At 41.3% G+C, this 21,303-nt stretch overlaps 1 protein-coding gene across 2 annotated transcripts in view; it reads right to left on the reverse strand.

Annotated features, from left to right (window-relative positions):
* NOTCH2 (notch receptor 2) overlaps nt 1–21,303 on the reverse strand; it is a 189,870-nt gene that overhangs the window by 53,357 nt on the left and 115,210 nt on the right. For both annotated transcript variants that reach the window (XM_050749316.1, XM_050749307.1), the window contains exons 6-9: nt 4,211–4,444; nt 2,472–2,627; nt 1,833–2,021; nt 776–889 (exon numbers count right to left, since the gene is read on the reverse strand). In XM_050749316.1, the coding sequence (XP_050605273.1) occupies nt 776–889; nt 1,833–2,021; nt 2,472–2,627; nt 4,211–4,444 (693 nt within the window). The remainder of the gene's footprint in view (nt 1–775; nt 890–1,832; nt 2,022–2,471; nt 2,628–4,210; nt 4,445–21,303) is intronic.

A 21,303-nucleotide genomic window follows, 5' to 3' on the forward strand; every position in this document is an offset into this window, starting at 1 on the left:
TTTACTATGAGAATGATGTCCAGGGAGGGGTGGGTTAGGTTACTGGCAGGGCTTATACCAATGGGTCAATAAGCCTATGCTTTATTATTCTCCCCAACAGGTAACTGGAATAACCAGGTGACACTCAGGGAATCAGAGGCAGTTGTGGTGTGTCTCCACCATTGCTTCTTCACAGACAGACTTCACTTATAAAGGAAGGATGTAGGAAGTGAAATTTATAGGTGGAAACGTCAAACGAGTAACTGTAGCTTCAGAGGCAATGGAAACCTTCTCTCTGAAGATACAATGGGGTAAGATGCAGTCTATGGAGGACAATTTGGCATATCTTCAAAAATAGCTTGAGGAAAAAAAAGGAGAGACACAGAATCCTGGAAAAATTGGCATGTGTTTTCTGTTCCTGAACTCATGGGTGAAATGTCTAAAAATAACAGTCTCACAGAGGGCCTTCAAGAATACGACCCATGGGAAAAAAACAAAATCCCGTATAGCCTACGACTAAGGCTTCTGTGAGGTATGAACATTCTGAAATATACACACAGACGAAAAGGTCATGGGCCATTCAAGAATAGACTTGGACTTCTGGCCACAAAGGATTTGTAAGATATAGTAGCTAAAACAAATTCTCTATTTCTGTACACACACACTCCTATCACCAAGCACTTACTCTAATGATTTCCTCATGCACAGCCCACACACGTTCTCTCCCTGCTTTCTTCCCTGTGGTCAGTTGGCTTGGTGCTTTAAGAGACAACAGGGCCAGGTGGTGGGCACTTACCAGGAGGACACAGGCACTGGAAACGATTGACTTTATCCACACACTGCCCATTGTTCACACAAGGGTTGCTCTGACATTCATTTATTTCTAATTCACAATGCACACCTTTGAAACCTAAACAAAACAGACCACACAAGTGGCTTAAAGAGACAGAAAGGTGTATTCCAGACAAAGAAGCACAAATTTGCAATGATAACTACATTCTCTGCGAGTCCACACACTCCTGCAGAGAGAAAAGGAACTCTGCCATGATGAGAAATAGTCACTCCAAGGATTAAGCAGGACAGGGCATACTGTGAGATACCCATGTTACTGTGAAAAGCGGGAAGGGATTACTGTAAAAGACATTGGCAAGACCTAGCATATAAACAAGGACTCCTCCACATTTTCTGTGATAAATCCATACTTCCTGGACTGTGGAAGGCCCAAAATGTCCCCACTCTATGTTCCCAAAGACAAGCCGAGCTGGAGCTGGTGTTGCCTTCAGGGTGCAGTTCAAGGTCAGGAGTGCCTTTCAAGGCTGAAGTAGCTGGCAGCCTTCATCAGGCAGAGCAGCCAATGTTAGCCATCATTTCAAGCTGGATTTGGCTGTATCCTCTGAAAATTAAAGACATGGTCTCTGCAGAAGAGCTCCAGAATACAACTAAACATGTACTGCACTTTAGCTAAATGGAAACTTCCTATATAATTGTGGATAAAATTTATTTCTATAAATGGAATGGTATGGTATTTATAATTACATGAAGGTATCACAAAAACTTGCTATTTAAAGGATTCTTATAGTAAATCATTTTTGAAATTTTCTATTACATGTGGATTTTGATATAACAGGCTTGTTTAACTTGGTCTACATAGCTTGGTGAATTCTAGCACTGCCTTACTCTTTGAGGAAGGAAGGTTTGCTTGTGAACCCTGACTTCCTCTAGTCCCCAGTCAGCAAAGGAAATCAAATGCTGACAGAGCTCATCAGATTGCAATAGTATACTGAATGCTCTACCAAGAGAAGTTCAGAACAGTCCCTCCTCTCTAGACCCCACATGCTGATGGGCCCACTTACCTGGCATGCACAGACATGTGAAGCCTCCAATCTTATCCAGACAGGTAGCATCATTCTGGCAGGGATCTGAATGGCACTCATTGATGTCCATCTCACAACGAGGTCCTGCATAACCTTTCAGACACTCACAGTGGAAGGCGCCATCTGTGTTCACACATTTTCCTGCATGCTCACAAGGATTGCTATTGGCTGAAAGACACAAGTACCAATTACTGGGATCAAAGCACTTGAGTTTCCACAAATGTGAACAACAGAAGAAGATCTGATGGTTATAGCATCAGGGCCAGGCCTTTAATAATATCATTCCCAATATTCTTTTTTCCTTAATTTAAAAAGAAATAAAAGCAGAGTATCCTCAACTGTTAGGCATTTCTGCTATTGCAGTTTCTGCCCAAACTGTCATTGCGGTATGGCTTTATATTAAGAATCAAGTACATACCTTTCATACATTTAATCCCCAGAATGGAATATATGGTTATGGTTATGCTGAAAGGTCACCTGTAAACACCGGCCACATAGCAAGAGGAATCTGAGGTTTGGGTGTATGTAACTTGCTCCTACAGTAAAACGTGCTTCAGTTTAAACATTTGCTGAGCTCAACAAACACTTCACAGAATAGAAAAAGTTCTGGGTACTTACCCATGGCACACTCATCCACATCTTCTGTGCAGTCAGCCCCTTTGTAGCCTTGTGGGCAGGTGCAAATATACTGCCCATTTAGGGGGTTGGTGTCACACAGTGCCCCCTTGTGGCAAGGATTGCTGATGCAGGCATCATCCAGATGACACAGGAGACCTGTCACAGGGTGGCGCAAAGGAGAACTAAGAGAAAATGTCTCTCACTTGGGGAAGAGCTTTCTCTTTCACCCAGGAGGGAAAACCTCATGATCAGTTCCTCAGAAACCAACATAGAGATTTATAGGCAACTTCCGCTTTGCCTGACCTTACCCTGGGGACATGCTTGGCTACCAGCAAAGTACCTAGCTGCAACCCTAGACTCTGATCCTGAGCCCTCAGCTAGACCTCTCCTTCAGTGCAGAGACATCTACAGGCCAGAAAATAAGACGGAGATAGGGGCCGGGCGCGGTGGCTCACGCCTGTAATCCCAGCACTTTGGGAGGCCGAGGCGGGTGGATCACAAGGTCAAGAGATGGAGACCATACTGGCTAACACAGTGAAACCCCGTCTCTACTAAAAATGCAAAAAATTAGCCGGGCGAGGTGGTGGGCACCTGTAGTCCCAGCTACTTGGGAGGCTGAGGCAGGAGAATGGCGTGAACCTGGGAGGCGGAGCTTGCAGTTGCGTCACTTCACTCCAACCTGGGTAACTAAGCGAGACTCCGTCTCAAAAAAAAAAAAAAAAAAAAGAAGACAGAGATAGGAAAATGGAGCGACCATCCAGATAGTGTGCCAGATTTAGCAAATAAAATAGAGGATGTCCAGTTGAATTTTAGATAAACAAGAAGTAACTTTTAGTATGTCTCAAATATTCCATATAGCCTATATTTTATCTGGAATCCTACTTCCCCAATATTATGCTACCTGATGATCATGGGGCCACCTGAACACCATCAGCCTCTACTAGAGTAGCCTTTTAATAGCACCAACGTTCCTGATTCAGGTGGCCCCAGGTCTCTGAAGATATTACTAGGCTTCCTGTTTTATATAGTTCACATGGGAACTGGATTTTCCAGTCTGCAATTAACTTAAGAACAGGTAACTAAGGCTTCTTCCACAAAGCTGGAGCTAGGGCTTTTGGAAAGGCATCCATGAAAGAACATTTCAAAACTGCTGGGCAGAAAGTTCTCCCAGCTAAATTATCTTCTCCCATCACCTTCCTCCTTACATTGCTCTCCTTCTTCTAGAACTAGTAGCTGTTAAATTGAGAGGTGAGAGGAATGTTAACCTGGTAGCATGTAAAAATCTTCCCTGAGGGGAATATTTTCATAGACATTGAGGGTTAGAAGGCACTTAAATGTTTCTCTCCTGCCAACTTCTTCTGAGTAAATAGATGGTTTCTTCTTAAAATGAAGCCTGCGGATCCATTTCTTAGCCATTTTATCTTAATAGCTGAGGTGCTTTTCAGTCTAAGATCTTAAGGACTTCAGCAGATGCTCCAAAGACAATAGTTACTAACTTTCCTTTTTTGGAATGAAAAACTAAAGTATGAAGAGTTGAGAAGAGAGCCTAAAGTCCTAAGGAGGAAGACTATCTTCACAGCACTTTGGTTAGCAGGTTACATTTCTGGAACAGTCCTGAGTGATATGTTCCCACAGATGGTTAACTCAAAGAATACAGCTATTTGGGATGAAAGAGAAGGCAGAGTCCTGAATGCCCCCGCCCCTTCCCCGTTTCTAGCTCCGTCCTTCTGCTAACCTACCTGCCTTCCCCTCTGGGCACATGCAAGAGAAGGAGGCCACACGGTCGATGCAGGTGGAGCCTGGAGTACAGGAGGCGAAGGCACAATCATCAATGTTCTCACTGCAGTCATCTCCACTCCAGCCGTTGACACACACACAGCCATAGCCTCCATTGCGGTTGGCACAGGTGCCCCCATTCTGACAGGCATTGGGCTGCAGCAGGCATTCATCCACATCCTCTGTGCAGAACTGTCCTTTTAGGGGAAAATTACTTTTGATTAGAGCTCTTGAGTCTCAAAGGATTAGTACCATACCAGCCCCCACACACACTTCATCTTCAAGTGACCTGTCTGAAATTAAGGCAAGCAGAGCTCACAGAAGGCCAGGTCTTCACATGAATTTTAAGGCCAACTTGAGCCATCCAAATGACATTTATTCTAGGCAAATCATTTCAAGATGAATAGAATAGTTCCTACCGCTAGAAACTCTAACAACATGAGGGTTTAGCCAGCCTATCAGAGAGAAGGTAAAACCTGTAGGACCCTTGAGTTAACTAATCCCTGGGTCAATGAACATATAAGTAAGAAGAGCAAGGAAAGAAGAGGATAAAAGATGAGTAAGAAAAAAAAAAGAAAAGGAACCTATATGCCAAACATTAGGGTAACTGTTCTATATCTTGACTGTATCAATGTCAATACCCTGCTTGTAATATTATGCAACAGTTCCATAAGATGATGTTATCACTGGGAGACACTAGATAAAGGGTACAGGAAATCTTTCTGTATTAATTCTCATAACTGTGCAAAACTACAAGTATCTGAAAATAAAAAGTCTAATTTTTGAAAATGTTAGGGCAAGCAACATAGGGCAGAGAGAAGACATGAAAGATGTTGAAAATCTCTGATAAAGTATGGATGTGAAGGGCAAGGCCAAGAATAATGAGACTGGAGCAAGCTGTGCTCAGCCTGAGGCACTCCATACTTAAAGGATGGGGATTTGTGGAAGAAGACATGGAAAGTCCACCCAATGTACTAGGAGATGAAAAAAGGACTGGTATGCACTGCCTGAAAAAGACCACACTAAAGAAAGCTAAACATGAGCCCACATCTGGCTAGGTTGCAGGCCACCAACTATAGCAACAATGGAGACTAAGGCAAAGGCTCTTAAGTCCCTTAACAAAGAACAAGAGAATGTCTTCAACTTACAACCCAAGAATCTGTGGTTAACAAAAGCAGTATAGGGCCAGATCATATGAGCTATAAAATAAATTGGTGGTTGGTTTTATTTGAGGTCTTTTAAAAACAGTTTAGAGAGCTACCAAAGGAACTAAAATTTAGATCATCCGAATTCTCTAAAACATGGTAAGTTGTTGAAAATAAAAAAATGTCAAGGTGTCCTTCATTCTTCCTTTGTAAATAAAACTCAACAAATAATTTTAAAAGGCACTCTGATAAAGAGACCTCCTAATAAAAAAAAGAACACAGTATTTGCGCTTAGAAAATGCCAAGGCTATCTCCAGACTCGGAATACCTAGCAATTTGACTGGCTCATGTAACTGTAGAAGGCCTGTTAGCCATTATTACTCACAGATGCTAGTTGTATCTGACTTAACCTGACTGCCTGTTCTTTATTCCTATCTAACATGTACCTCCATTACTATAGAACCAATATCACTCTATCACACTTATTTGGTTGTACTTCTGTCTCCCACTACTTGGTTGCAGTTTAGAGGGGTTTTTTTTGTATTCCCAGCCAAGAGCCAATTGCCTAGGATGGCAGGATGGGTATGTGGATGTCTCTGGAACTCTGTGTTCAGCATAACCCTTCCATGTTCCTCTCCTAAGTCCAGCCATATAATTCTTGAAGAAGCAACCACGTCTTTACATGATCAAACCCTCCTGGCCATAGCTGACTGACCTAAGATGGGCATCTGATCCAAGCTACATCGCTGTATCTCTCCCAAATTATTGGAGTAGGACCACTTTGCCACATAGACCAAAAAGATGAGGAGGCTGGTCTGCAGAGAAAGTGATATGGGTGAATAAGCAGTGCACAGAGAGCCAGGCACAGTGGCTCACACCTGCAAACCCAACATTTTGGGAGGCCAAACAGGAAGATCACTTGAGCCCACAAGTTAAGAGACCAGCCTGCAGGCACTACTCGGAAGGCTGAAGTAGGAGAATCACTTGAGTCATGATCATGCCACTGCATCCCAGTCTGGGCAACAGAGCAAGACCCTATCTCAAAAAAAGAACAATAGAAAAGATGTGCACAAAGGGAAAAAAACACGGTGGCATTCAAGTTGTTGGTTCCAATTGTTACTGAAGCCCAACTACTAGTAAGCCTACTCAGTGGCATAGCCATTCTGAGAGATGCCCCTTGCAACAGGTCTTTCTAATTTGAAACGAGGTTGTGTCAACTGCAACCCAAAGTATTAACACAGAAAGAGTGAGTGAGGGATGAGGCAGTGAATGGGGGAGGTAATGAGGGAAATGAGGGAGGGAGAGGATGAATAAGAAAGAGAGAACACTGAGGTAGTGAGTGAGGGAGTGACTGAAAGGAGTGAGCGAGGGAGGCAGTGCGTGACAGAGTAAAAGATGGAGGGAGGTGAGAAAGGGAAGGAGGGAGTCAGTGAGTGAGTGAAGGAATCAGAGAGTGAAGGAGGGAGGGAGTGAGCACACTGGCAATAATCTCCCTCAGGGCAGATGATGTCATTTATTACAGAAACTCTGCTGTCTTATAGTGCTAGCAGAAATGGTACCTCAAAGTAATGAGAGCTGTGTTATTAGGATGCAGGTGGGATTGAGAAATGAAAACATGACCAAGAAGTAGGTGAAGAGTTACTGCAACATGAAAATTGCTGAGTCTCATCTATTATATTTATGCTAACTCAAATATCCACAATACCCACCAACCAAACTGACTTGCTGAATGTGAACAATTTAGATGTAATTTTCCTTTATTGAAGCTTTGTGATAATTTTGGGTACTGTAAGACACAATGTGTTTAAAGCTATTTTGTATACATTTCTTATGCACTATAATAAACAGACACTGAAATAATGTAGCAAGACAAAGTAGGTAAATAAAGGAAAGGAAATGTGGCACTCTTGGGAAAGGAAACCAGTAGCCATTGACTGCCTACTGAGAAGCAAGCACTGTGCTTGGACTCTCATAAAAATTGTCTCATTTAAATCTCAGGACACAGTCTCAGAAAGGTAAAATAATGTGCCTTTGTAAGACAGTGAGTGGAGGACAGTTGAGATTTGAACTGGAGCTGCCTTACTCCAAAATTCTTAACAAAGACCTGAGGTGAGAATCTGACCATATCAAGCCATCTCTGCATGTCTTGGGCTTCCCAAGGGCACACAGGCATGGGGAAGTGGATGGGATAGAGGAGGTGAGGACTCATCATGACTCAAACAACTGGTTGCTGGAAACACTTGTGACTGCAAACTCCTGTCTAAAAGGGAAATGTATTTTTAGGTACAGTCCACTGTTTTTTGTTTTGTTTTGTTTTTTTCTGAAACGGAGTTTTGCTGTGTTGCCCAGGCTGGAGTGTGGTGGTGCGATCTTGGCTCACTGCAAACTCCACTTCCCAGGTTCACTCCATTCTCCTGCCTCAGTCTCCCGAGTAGCTGGGACTATAGGCGCCCGCCACCACGCCTGGATAATTTTTTGTATTTTTAGTAGAGACGGGGTTTCCCCGTCTTAGCCAGGATGGTCTCGATCTCCTGACCTTGTGATCTGCCCACCTCGGCCTCCCAAAGTGCTGGGATTACAGGTGTGAGCCACCATACCCGGCCAGTCCACTGGTTTTTGAATGAGACTGAATTTTGAAGATTACCTGTCTTCACTGAACACCTTTGGACCATGTATCTGTTTGACAGTGCTTGTTAGGGACAGGTAATTTAGAGATCCAAGAAGACACTGGCTTATAAGTAATTAGCTACTGGATGGATCACACTTCTCTAAGGTTCAGGCACATTTCTACAGATTCACATTTCCTCCTAGTCCCATTTCTGCCAGATTATTTTCTCCCTATTAAACTTCTATCAACTGGTTCTAAAATTCGGATTAGGAAGAACAGTAACCAGGATGGCCATAACACTTGCTTATTCTAAAATTCCCAGTGGAACATCTGCTACGACACAACAACTTGCTTCACGTCACCACCCTCCTGGCACAGGAAAAACCAGTGCAGAAGCCTAAAAATAAAAAACTTCAGGTTCAGGAAGGTAAAAAAAGGAAACAAAATCTTCCCAAGTTCACACGGTTGGTGAGTGAGAGTGCTGCACTGAAACCCGGATTGGTCTGACTGCAAATCTGATGCTCTTTGACTGCAGCAGAGTTGAGTATTCAGCCCTGGATGTGATCAACACAATCCACAGATGAGGTCCCTGATCCCAGGGTCTTATAGCACCCTGAGAAGGCACAGGTGCATAAGACAGTTAAGGAACACTCATATTAGAGAGGAATAAAGGCACAAGGTCACTAGATACTTGAGTGGTAAAAGTTCTTGGCGATCACCTAGAGGTCTTAAGTGTATGCTCTATGGTCACTGAGTTTATCCCACTGGCGCAAGAAAGCACCAACCTGGGCTGGTGGTTGAAGATTTACAGAGGAATACAGGATTAAGTCTTAAACATATTAAAATAACTGGAGTGTATTCTTTGGCTGGGGTTTTAAAAGAAGAAAAATTTGGAGGTCATTGAGGCTTTGAATTTGAGTATGAATTCAGAACTTGATACAACAAGTAAAGGAGGATGAGGAAAGACATGATCAATATTGTGTTTGAAGGTAAGTTGGCCAATAGAATATAGAAGGGATTAAAAGCAAATGAGTTTGTTAGTAGGGAAAGGAGGAAGGAGCACTAAGTTATAGGCTACCTAGCAAATAAAAGCCTTTGGTGAAACAGGAGAGCTGTATTGTTTCCATGTCGTACCAAGCTACTAAATCTTCAATACAAACAAGTGTCAGCATGTGTCATCACCTGTGTCAACATAGAAACTTTGCTGGTGAACTCCCAAAATGTTGCACAAAGCTCAGTTAGGCAAGTTTTCAAGGGCAATAATTATCCCTCTCACTAATTTCCACCTGCCAGATATTGCAGGCTACTGTCATTTTTTTAACATCAGGACTGAGGTAGAGAACCAGGCTCTTATTTCCTACGGGCAAAAGAGAAAGAAAACAACTTGTTTTTAAAAACTACCCTCTCTAATGCCACAATGACTCTGGAATAATCAGAAATGAAATGTTAAACTAGCATATCCTTGGCTGATACCTTAAACACTGAGTGCCACCTGTAACTACTGACAATTTTCTGGTTGATCACTTTTGCCTTGTAAATATACTCAAATCTATACTCTCCTTTGTACAGTTTATGCTAACCACAATAACTTTTGTTGATTCCTCAAACATTAAGTTTCCTCCTGCCTCAGTGCTGCTGCAGAAGCTGCTCTGTCCACCTGAAACATTTTTTCCCTGCTTATTCACATGGCTAGGTACTGTCTTATCAATAGAGTAGATCTACAAATGCACATCTCATGATTCTCCACCACTACATCATTCCATTCAATCCATCCTGGAATGTATCACAAGCTGTGATTTTATATTTATTTACTCTTCACAGTCTCTTTCCCATTTTGCTATAAGCTTCAGGAGGACAGGGACAGTGTCTGCCATTCACCTTGGTATCTATGCCAGCCACGGCACTAGACACTAGTGGTGAAACTGACTTTGGACAGCATCTAATCTAACATGCTCATTTCACAGATGAGGAAACTAGGACCTGAGAGGTATAGCAACTTCTCCAACTTTGCACAGTTAGTTGGCAAAAGAATTAGAAGCAAAAATAGTTCAGTGCTGATAAAGACTTTGGGGTGTGAGATTGCTACAGATCAAGTTAGTTTTCAAAATAAAGAAGGCCAATCTGAGCTGACTGTTGAGGGATGTAGGGAAAGAGGAAGAAGCTAAGAGTACTACAAGTGAAGATAACATGGTATTATCAACCCACCATTAGCAAAGGAAGTATCCTGTTTTGGTTTTGCAGGAGTAGGGTCACCTCTATGCTGATCTTTTCTTGTTGCTCCATCCTCTGGCTTTGTCAGGCTGAACAAGTAACATTATGGGCATAGTTGGCCAGGCGCGGTGGCTCACACCTATAATTCCAGCACTTTGGGAGGCTGAGGCAGGTGGATCACGATGTCAAGAGATTGAGACCATCCTGGCCAACATGGTGAAACCCTGTCTTTATTAAAACTACAAAAATTAGCAGGCATGATGGTGCATGCCTGTAGTCCCAGCTACTTGGGAGGCTGAGGCAGGAGAATCGCTTGAACCCAGGAGGCGGAGGTTGCAGTGAGCTGAGATCATGCCACTGCACTCCAGTCTGGCGACAGAACGAGACTCCATCTCAAAAAAACCAAAAACAAAAACAAAAATTATGGGCACAGGCTGTGGCAGTAAATATAACAGGGTGAACCTAAGAGGTCTGTGCTGAAATAGAAACCATGGCCTGGGCCTCATTAGCACCACGCTTCAGCCAAGTGAGCCAAGGACCACGGAACAGTCAGCATTTATGAGCTGTAACATGCGGGGACACAAACAGCTCATTACAGCTCTCTCAAGGCAAGGGCCCCACCCACAAACCACTAGTTTGACTTGGAGCTACAAGTGATGGGTAAAAAATAGAGGTGGACAACAAGAGAAAGAAAGAAAAGAAGAGAAAGGAATTGAAAAAAGTAAGGTGCTGAGACTCGGCTCTTACCCTTTCCAGTCATCTCTCAACTGTGAAGTCTGTGGGAAAAAGTTTGATCACATCACTGGTCCTGTTAAGGGTCAACTCTCATTGCAACAACAATCTCCACAACAGGAACAAATAAAAAATGAGCTTGGCTGGCCCTTGCCCTGACCCTGCTACCTTCTCATCTATGGCTGAGTCAAGAGAGCTCCATCTCCAATATACCCTCCCAACCAGCAGTCACCCAAGCCCCTGAGTTCTGGAGTTTCATCTCTTTCTGTATCACAGAAGATCATTCTTGTGACTTCTATCCTACAAAACCTCAGCTCTATACACAGGAGACTTTCTATCACGCTGCTGAAGTTGGAGATGAAGAACAAAGAACAAGCTTGAGAGTCCCATCACCTGCAGGGAATAAAGTTGGGTGAAACATTCTGTATAAACACTGCTGTCTACAGGCCCTACCTACTGAGAGGATGGTCTGGGAGTATCGATGTGACTAAGGGGATAATGTAGTTGTGGAAAGGATACTCATACAGAATAAACGCAAGAAATTCCTCTGCTAATTCTAGACACCATCATCTTTTTCAGGACTTCTCAAAGGCCTGGTTTCCCTGCATCATGACCAACGTATTTTCTAATGAGCTGCTAGGATGATCTTAACATGTAAAGTGGACTGTGCTGCTTGCTTGTTCAAATCCTTTGATGAATTCTTTGCATTTAGAATAAAATTCTAACACCTCCCTGTGTTTTCTGCCTATCTCTTTAAGCTCTAACCACGAAATACCACTAGCTCCAGCCACTCTGGGCTTTTTTCATTTCTCAAAATGATCACATTCTTTCCCTCCTCAGTGACTAGCACATGTTATTCCTTGTGCCTGGGATAGTCTTATCCTCTCTCTCCCCAACTCCTACTCATTGTCTATGTCGAAAATGTTACCTTCTCAAAGAGACCTTACTTGCCTGTCACTAAACACAATTAGTTCTGCTTGTTAATATGCTCTCCAGATACATTCTATGTTTCCTGCAAGGCATTTAGTACAGTTCAAAATTTTACGGAGAACTATATTGTCTATGCCTGTGTTTCTCACTGGACTGTCAGTGCCATGAAGAAACGGGGGGAGCTGTTTCCCTCATCACTGAATCCCCAGCATGCAACACAGTCCCAAGCTTAAATAAATATTCCTTAAATGAATGTTTATCTGCTTAAAGTTCTCTTATTTAAGTTACCCTAATCCCAAAATAATATTCATCTTTCAACTCTCCCCTCTCATAGCAACAAACAGTGTCTCTATTCTGTTCCTACCCCAAGCGACTGTCACCCTTGTCTACACCACCAGTCTACACAGAAACCCCTCATCCCAGTCCCCTTCCTGTGTCACTAAACTCCATCTCATTCGTATACCACACCCAGATTCACCTTGCCTTTGCACACTAATCCTTCAACTACACCTCAAGGGCAACTCTACATTAAGGTGCACAACTTCCTTCTTTGACTGAAACCTGAGTTTTCCCTAAAGGCACCAGTCCAGTCAGCCCTCTGCGGTAGAGCTCCTGCAGTCCTCCTCTTTCAAACACTGCCACCAAGAAGAAACTAGGGGAGAAAGGGTGGGTTTTCTCTTTATTCCCCAACATCACTACTAACCTCAGCAGTAAAAACATATGTACTGAGTTATTTCTAGGTTCCAGATGTGATAATAAGTGCTTTACATTGATTGTCAAATGTAGTCTTCATATGTAATTAGTCTAGATTTACAGATTTAGTACAAACTTGGTGCACACTGAAGAAAAATACTAAAGTATCTTAGAAAGGTAAGAAGAGCTGTGAATTTGGAGATGAGGTTGGGCTGGGAACAACTGGAAAATTGAATGCTGTAATTCATTCATTCGTTATCTAAAAAATATATATGTATACACACACACACGCACACAAACACAATGTGCCAGGCTCCGACTATACACACTGGGATTATAATGGTGAACAAAACAGCCATGGCTTCTGCCTGCAGAACTTACAAATAGCAGATTTATAAACAAACAAACAATGATGACACAGAGTGACAGGTGCTTTCATAGATACCTATTGCCTTGGGAGTACAGAGCAGGGAGAATAGAGAGGAACTAGAGAATGAAACTTTTAAGAGAAGGCCTGGGAGGAGCGTGCAAGAGGGAAGAAGTGTGTGAGAGGGTATGTAGAAAAAGGGTGGAGTACGGAGTATTTCAGGCAGAAAGTATAGGCTTGAGTTGAAGAGACAGCATGGCTCACTTGAGGCAATGAAAAAAAATTCTTGTGGTTGAATTATAAGACATGCATTAGGGGAGTGCAGAGAGGTGTAGCTGGAGAGGGAGTTACATGCACAGCCTTGGGACTAAATCCAAAGACAAGGAGGACCCACTGAAGTGTTTCCAGCAAAGAAATGACTCGATCCAATGCGTGTTTCAGAAAGCCCACTCTGCTGCAGTGAGGAGAATGGACTGAACTCCACCTCACCCCTCCAGGTCAACAAAAACTTCAAGCACTGCAGAGTCCAGGCTCCTGTGGCCACTATAGCAACGAGAAATACTGCAGTGCATCTGGGGCAGATTCCGAAGGCAGCAGCACTGAAAAGCATCCAGGCTCAGCCTCTGTGTGGATTGCCATGGAGGCTGGGCCAGTGCGGGGCATTCAGAAAGCTGACCCCCACCACAGAGAATAAAGTGGTGTCAAGCTTCTGTCTCCTGCTGGGAGGCCCCACTCTCTGGCTCTCCCCACTTCCTTAGGCTGCTGGGTTATTGAGCCAGTTTACATAAAAGCCCCTCGCTGCACCAGGAGGAAAAACTAGCTGCAGCCAGGTTGAGAGTGAGGAGATACAAAGAGTACCCACCTCCCTTGTCTATGGGCAGGCAGTTCCTCTGCTCAGAATGAATAAAATGGAAAAAAACAACATGGCACCTATTGAAAGATTCTACAACATAAAACATGGAGAATGTAATGCTTAAGATATTGATGAAAAGCACACTGGGAAAATTATTCACTTCCAGGAGCTAATACATTTAGAAAGAACTAGTTCTGTATGCTCAAGACATTTAGACATATTTATGTTCTACAAAGAAATAAAAAATAATATAGGACATTAGTCTCTGATCAAAGGGGCTGAGAGGCAGGCAGAAGAGGCTACAAAGGACTGACCTGACAATGAAGAAGTATAAGTCAGTGTTATAAAGAAGAACCTTAAGAGAGCTCTCACAGAACACAAAACAAAAAATGAACAGATTAAAAATCAAGAGAGACTTTAGCTCTGCAGACGAAAGAATGAAGATCTAATACAAAGATAATAGGTTTTCCTGACAACTGTACAACAAATGAAAAAGAGAGCAGGGAGCCCAGTGTTACGTATGAAAAAGAAGAAACACTCAACTGGCATTGCATTTCCCTAGAATAGTAACTGGAAGACACAAAGGAACAATGTGTAAGAACTTGATGAGATTAATTCGTGACCCAAGAATTTGATATCTAGTCAAGATACAACTTGTGTATGAAGACAACTAAATCAAGACATTTTTTGAATAACCAAATGGGTCCAACATGTAACTCCTCTGAAATAAAATTATTCAAAGATACTTATTTAGCTAAAATGTGAATGAAAATAAGGAACTCAGAAATGAAAATGCTGTGACATAATTGCACTAGTAGTTAGCACAACACAAGTAACACATAAAACAAAGTCGAAAATATTATAAATTGGGTTATAAAACTGTAAATATCAAGAATAATTTTAAAGAATATTCATATGTTTATAAATTTGATAACAATAATATAAATATTGAAACTCAGATTATTTATATAAAATCTAGGGAGTGAATGAAAGATATCAGAAGTATGCTAATTCCTCATCTTCAAGAGAAAGAAATCAATAAATACATTCTAATTTCTGACATTAAAATTAGATAGATGGATTGAAGTCCTTTAAAAATTAAAAAAAATACATAGTATAATATAAATTATCACACCATGGTCTGTTGTTCTCCTGGACCAATTTCCTCTTCCTAGAATGTGGCTTACGTTCTTGCTCTTTCCTCTCCTGTATCACATGAAATCAATATTTGGGTTGAGGACCACTAAGGTTATCTGAATCAAGGGTTCTTACTTTTCTCAATCTTACAGACCTCCGCATCCACTCCATATCACAAGCACACTCACATTCTACACTCCTGTTACAAGACACTCATTGTTCTTGTCCAAGATCTCAAACTTGGTACTTCCACTCTCTGACTATAACTTCCCCATCTTCTTCCTTTCCCATTCCCAGTAGACATCTTACCTAATGTATTCTCCACTAAAACCTGTAAGAGTAAACCCCTTCCAATAATCCACTTCATTAGCCAACGCCCTTTGAGCTGCCTTAGCTCTTAGTGTAGCTGAGCTCTATGGTCAATGAGATGAATAAAGTTTCTACCTCCTATAACCCTGTGTTGTGTGTGTGTGTGTCTCTCTCTCTTTCTTTTTAGTTGTGCAAAATCTTACACAGTGATCTAAACCCATTTTGCTCCTTCCTCCTTCCCCAAGCCTACTTTTTTCTTCAACTTCCTGCAATCTAGCTTCTTAGTCTTGTTTGTATTAAAACTGTATTTCAGAAAATTTCTAATAACTCAAATACTCTAATGAACATTTTGCGGTTATCATTCATATTTGAGTCTCCTGGTTGTCACTTATTAATAACCATGGTTTGTTAAAATCAGTCCTGGGAAGGTCAAAATAAGTAAGAGCAGTTTCCTGCCTTCCAGAGACTGATAGTCTCTTACGCAAGCTGAGCACATAACCCAGTAAGAGTAGTGAAATATTACAGGAGCTGCCACCGAGGCGTTTAGAGTTGAGTTCACGGCAAGCTTCTAAGGCTGCATCCTTTGACTCAAGGATGCTATCATGGCTGAGCTCTCTTCCCACCTCTCAAACCTCCCCTTTTCTCACTTTCCTTCTTTGGATCCCATTCCTCATCCATTTTCTGAAGGGTGGATGTTTCTCATACTTCGGGTCCAAATCCTCTGTTCTTATCACTCCACCCAATTTCCCTCACAGACTTGACACATTCCATGGTAACCAAAAGACTCAAAATCTGAGTCTCTTGTCCCTGTCTGTATTCTGAGCTCCTGGGTCTCACGTTTTTCACTTGGAAAACTCATCTCCAACTTACCATCATCTCTATCCTATTTCTCCATCTCTGTCAACAGTTCCCATCCATTACTCAGACTCAAAACAGAAGTTCACTCTTCTCGATCACCTTCCTTACGCCACCAAGTACTTAGATGCTTCCCAATTCCTACCACTGTTTCTTTCAAATTCACATTCACACATACTTTCTACTTCCTAGTGTGGTTATGTGTGGACTTTCTTATGTGTTCCTAGTCAATTTTACCACTCTTAAAATAGGAATCTTTTTCTTTGTTTCTCTTACACTATCTAGCATAATATATTCCGTGTAGCAGTTGTTCAATAAATATCTGTAAGTAGGTCCAAGAGATAAATTATTGAACCTACTAACAACCATTCCACGGGGGCCTAGAGAGCCATGAAGTTAAACTGGATCATGCCTGTAACATAGCCAAGGCAACACCCTGAGTCACCGACTGTAGGGCAGGAAAGATCCTGCAGTCTCACCTCCTGCATGTGGGGCTAGACTATCTACTCATCCTTGTTTCCACCAACAGCGCCACTAATCAAGTCTGGGACATCTGGGGCAAGGGTGCTTCAGGTTAGCACTGTGGCAGTCTGCCCAACTGATAGGAAACTGAATTTGGGGTGAGGAGGTAGAATTCAGAGAACAGGCTTATTATAGAGTCCTCACAATCAAGTTGACAGCAGAGAAATTGAAATATGAGACCTTTTTCCCATTCCTCCATGCAGAATACAAATGAGAATACCTTTCCAGTCCCAGATTTAAGTAGTTTAGTCTCTCAATCAAAAAGCTCCATCCCTACGTTCTTAAACAAAGTAGAAAAATGGTTGTGAGAAAAGCCTCACTCTAGAGAATAACTCACCCCAGCTAGAGGCTGGACTGAGACAGGAACATCCAGCTCAGAATAAGAGCACCATGAGGAAAGTCTCCATTCCCAGACACGAGGAGCTGATGCGCCACCTCTGGCGAATGTACTTGCAACTCACGCCAAACATTTTTACGGAAATGGGAGCACCGACAGCAATGGAAACCTCCCCCAGCTCTTGAGGCTCATCATGCTCTAAAGGAGAGCTGAGAGAAAGTGTGGTCAGTTTTCTTTGACTCATATCCACCTAACTTCCATTGTTCACTTCTGCTTCATGTCCCAGAGCACTATTCCAAGCCCACGCTGAAATTACATTTCTGGATTAATAACAAGCACAAGAAAATAAATCACATCTGCCCCAGAAGTGAGCCCAAAGTCAAAAGCAGCCACAGAGAGGAATTTGTGAGTTGAGCTAAGGGTCAACTTTAATTCTGAAGGAAATGAACCTTCAAAAAGAAAATTCAAATAACAGTCTACGTAGACAAAACATTAATCTATGCTGCTCTAATAAATTTTGAGCCCTTTAAAACCTTTTTTTCCTTAAATGGGTATCTGCCAGAGCAGAAATTCTCTGATAAGATGGCCTGAGGCCAAATACAGTATAATAAAGACATTTGTGCTCTATCTTCATCCAACTATCAGGTCTACTTCTATTTCCTAAAGGAACATCCAGTGTTCAGGCTTACCCCTCTAAGACAATTCCTACAAAGAAATAAATCATCTCCCCACACCCACTCCCGAAGACCAATTTCTTTTTTCCATCTGAGCTTAAGCTAGTCCACAAGAGTGGTAGTTTTTGAAGGCACAAACAAACACTAATTAGACAGCCACTGTAGGTAAAAACGCCTGCAGTGGGGTATAACACAGTTCTGCCCACAGGCCATGGGGAAACCATCTATTCCTCTACCTCAGGGCTAGAACAGATGCTTCCACAAAGCAGCAGCAATGGTAATACCGATAGACCATTTTTGTATCTGAACTAATGCTGTCCAACTGAAATGTAATGAGAGTCACAGATATAACTTCAAATTTTCCAGTGGCTACTAAAATATTTAATAGTAAAAAGGAAATAGGGGAAATTAATTTTAATATTTAATTCAATGTACCAAAATGTATTATTTCAGCATCTACTCAATATTTAAACATTATTAAAAAGATATCTTTTTTCCATATGAAGTTCTTTTTTTTTTGAGACAGGTTCTCAGTCTCACTCTGTCCCCCATGGTGGAATGTGCAGTGGCGTGATTAGCCTCCCAAGTGACCAGGACTACAGGTGCACGCCACCACACCCAGCTAATTTTGTATTTTTTGTAGAGACAGGGTTTTGCCTTGTTACGAAGGCTGGTCTCAAACTCCTGGGCCCAAGAGATCCATTCATCTCAGCTTCCCAAAGTGCTGGGATTAGAGGCATGAGCCACTGTGCCGGGCCATACTAAGTCTTCAAGATCAGTTATTTGACAGTTACAACACATCTCAATTCACATTAGCCATATTTCAGATGCTCAATAGCAAGATGAAACTAGGGGCCACCGTACAGAATAGGATGGATTTAGAATGTTTAGCATAATAGCTGTTTGCAGAACAAATGAAAAAATAAACTTTTTATTGCATTTTTTTATTGTTTCAATATCCCAAGAAAGAGATAATAGCAAATAAAGGCTTCTGAGAAAAGGAGGCTGACATATTTATCTTAAATCAAACCATGAATAGAGCTGGAAAAAATTCTACTCATCTTGAAGTGCAGAACTTGCTACAAAAGACCAAGCCTTTTATGTATATGTACTTACAAAACAAAGCCGTAACTATCAGGTTCTTCTCATTAAAAGAATGGCAAATTTCAAAATCTCCATTTATTTAAAATTAATGCCTATCTTTTCTCAGCCCTATAGTCCTACCCATTCTTTTTCAGATAGCTGGCAACTTCATTTCCTTCATTTCCTCAACCCACTACTCCAACCCCTCCTTTTCCATTTTGTCAAAAGCCAGACCAAATAGTTAATGCTTGAAGTCTACAGCTGGAAGTTGTAAAAGGAATTCTGAACAAAGTTGTAGTAGTCTCTTAGGTGTAGTGAAAAAGCATCAGACTGAATCTAAAGCATTTATATAATGTTAACTTCTAACCTCAAAGTAACCAGCTAGGTTCTCTAAAAGGGAAAACACAAGGAGTAAATCACCAAATCTTAGGATAATGAAATTGTAAATGAAATTTTCAGTCTATTAAGAAAACCCAAAAGTTCCTCAAATAAAACAAGATAACTCATAAAATCAATTTTACATAGAAAAAAGACCACAGATTTGAGCACAGATTTGGAGTTCAATAAGCCTAGATTCAAACCCTAACCTAACCACTACAGGTCTTGGGCAAATTATTTAACCCTTTTGAATATGCATCATTATCTGAAAAAAGGATATTTAAACTCTGTCTCTAATACAGTTACTGCAAAGATTGTACAAGATAAAACACTGTAATCAGCACAGTATTTGGATGCTAACAAACATTAGTTAACTCCTACTAGATCCCTGCTCCATTCACTTAATTCGTGTAACACAGAAAATACTAATCTGAATGTATACATCTAATATCAGTAGAAATATAAGCCCTATGACACAAAATTTTCCTTCTGCTTTTCTCTTTACAATGGGATAGGGGCTGGGATGGTAAATAGCTCAGCTACATGCTACTGAGAACAAAGGTCTGTAAGGAGTGCTAGTAACTGCTGTCATCAATAGTCCAACCGCCCCCATAACTCGGTACATCCCTCACATCAAGCATATAATAATATCAATACAAACGTGGTAACTGTTATCACAGGGGGTACTAAGGGAGTCCAGAGTAGAACATTCAGCTCAGCCTGGAGAGAGATCACAGAAGCCTTCCTGAAGGAGGTAACCACTTGATCTGAGTCAAGCATGCCAAAAATGATGAGAAAAATGGGGGAGGAGTGGAGAACGAAGCCCTAGAGAAAAGGAATGGTGTCAATGAAGACACAGGATGTGAAGTACTACGCAGTATGTACAGGAAAACTGGGAGCAGAGAACTGCTAGGGCATGCCGCTCGGTGCATGAGGAGACTGGGGAAGCAGACAGGGCTGAGGCCATGAAAGGCTTCATATAACAGGAGAAGGATCTTAGACTTTATCCTGTTGATGATGGGCAGGGCAAAAACAAGGCTTCTCATTGGGAATCAAAGAATTGGTATGAGTGAAGAAGAAAACCTGTGATGAATAACAAAAAAACTGAAGGTCACTCTAAATGACAGACAGCAAATCAAAAGAAATAAAATTGCCACATTAAACTTATTCATGATCTCCACTACCCTTTTTGGAAAATATAAAAAAGAAACATCTTATAAAGACTTCTATCAAAAAGAGGCATTTATTAAATGTCCTGGGATAAGAAATTTGAATAAAATATCATTTCACTGGGAAAGTTTTCCCCAAGAGCAGGCCTTCCTAATTAATATCAAAGCAAGAAACCAAGTGTGGTATCAAATAAAAACCAGCAACAATGTTACAATGCTGTTTAATCTTCACTGGCATCAGAAGCCTCAGTACTACACAGTTACTCTCACACAGCAAGGAAGAGATCAGAATGTGGTCAAGTTCTTAACAAGTGTCTCATCCTGTCCAATACTGTAAGGATCATTAAGAAGAGAAAAAAAAAATTTCCAGTTACTATATGTCATGTAAATAACTTTACAGTAATTTTTTTAAGTTGAAAAAATGGCCTCTGAAAAGTCTACCACAGAAAAACGGCAAAAACTAGAAGAGAGAATGTGACAAAAAGTACAGAGGGCTAAAAGTGTAGTTCTAGGATGAAGACACCATGAAGAAATTCTAGGGGAACTCCCAATTCTAGGAAAACCTGGTGGGAAAGTATTAAAAGGGACAGTTTGGGGATTAAAAGTAGAAATGTTTGGCCTCCCTATGAAGTCATGTGATTGAGTTTTTAAATGCTTTCCATCTTTTTCTATTCATAGTCTATAGCTTTAAATAATTAGATGCTATAGATAAAGAAAAGTAATTCAGAGACACTAAAGAATACCAGGTAGTAACGACTGCACTTCAACATTAAGATTCTTTGTAGGAGATAGCCCCACTACTGGTGTTGTAATTTTTTCTTATAATACTAACTTCCTCTTGGGTTTCCACATTAAATTAATTTCTCTCAAAAAGGCCCAGCTCTTAGTCCCTTAATCAGTTCTTAATTGTCTCTACTTTCAGTAGATAAACAAATATAAAGAGAAATTAGAACCAAATGTCTGCATAAATCACTCAACCTTCCTAAGACTACATGAGAAACTTCCAAGATGCTGTAAAATTAAGCAAGACTACCCTTCTAATGTTAGAGGCAG

This window comes from Macaca thibetana, chromosome 1 (genome assembly GCF_024542745.1).
Source record: "Macaca thibetana thibetana isolate TM-01 chromosome 1, ASM2454274v1, whole genome shotgun sequence".
NCBI classification, from domain to species: Eukaryota; Metazoa; Chordata; class Mammalia; order Primates; family Cercopithecidae; genus Macaca; species Macaca thibetana.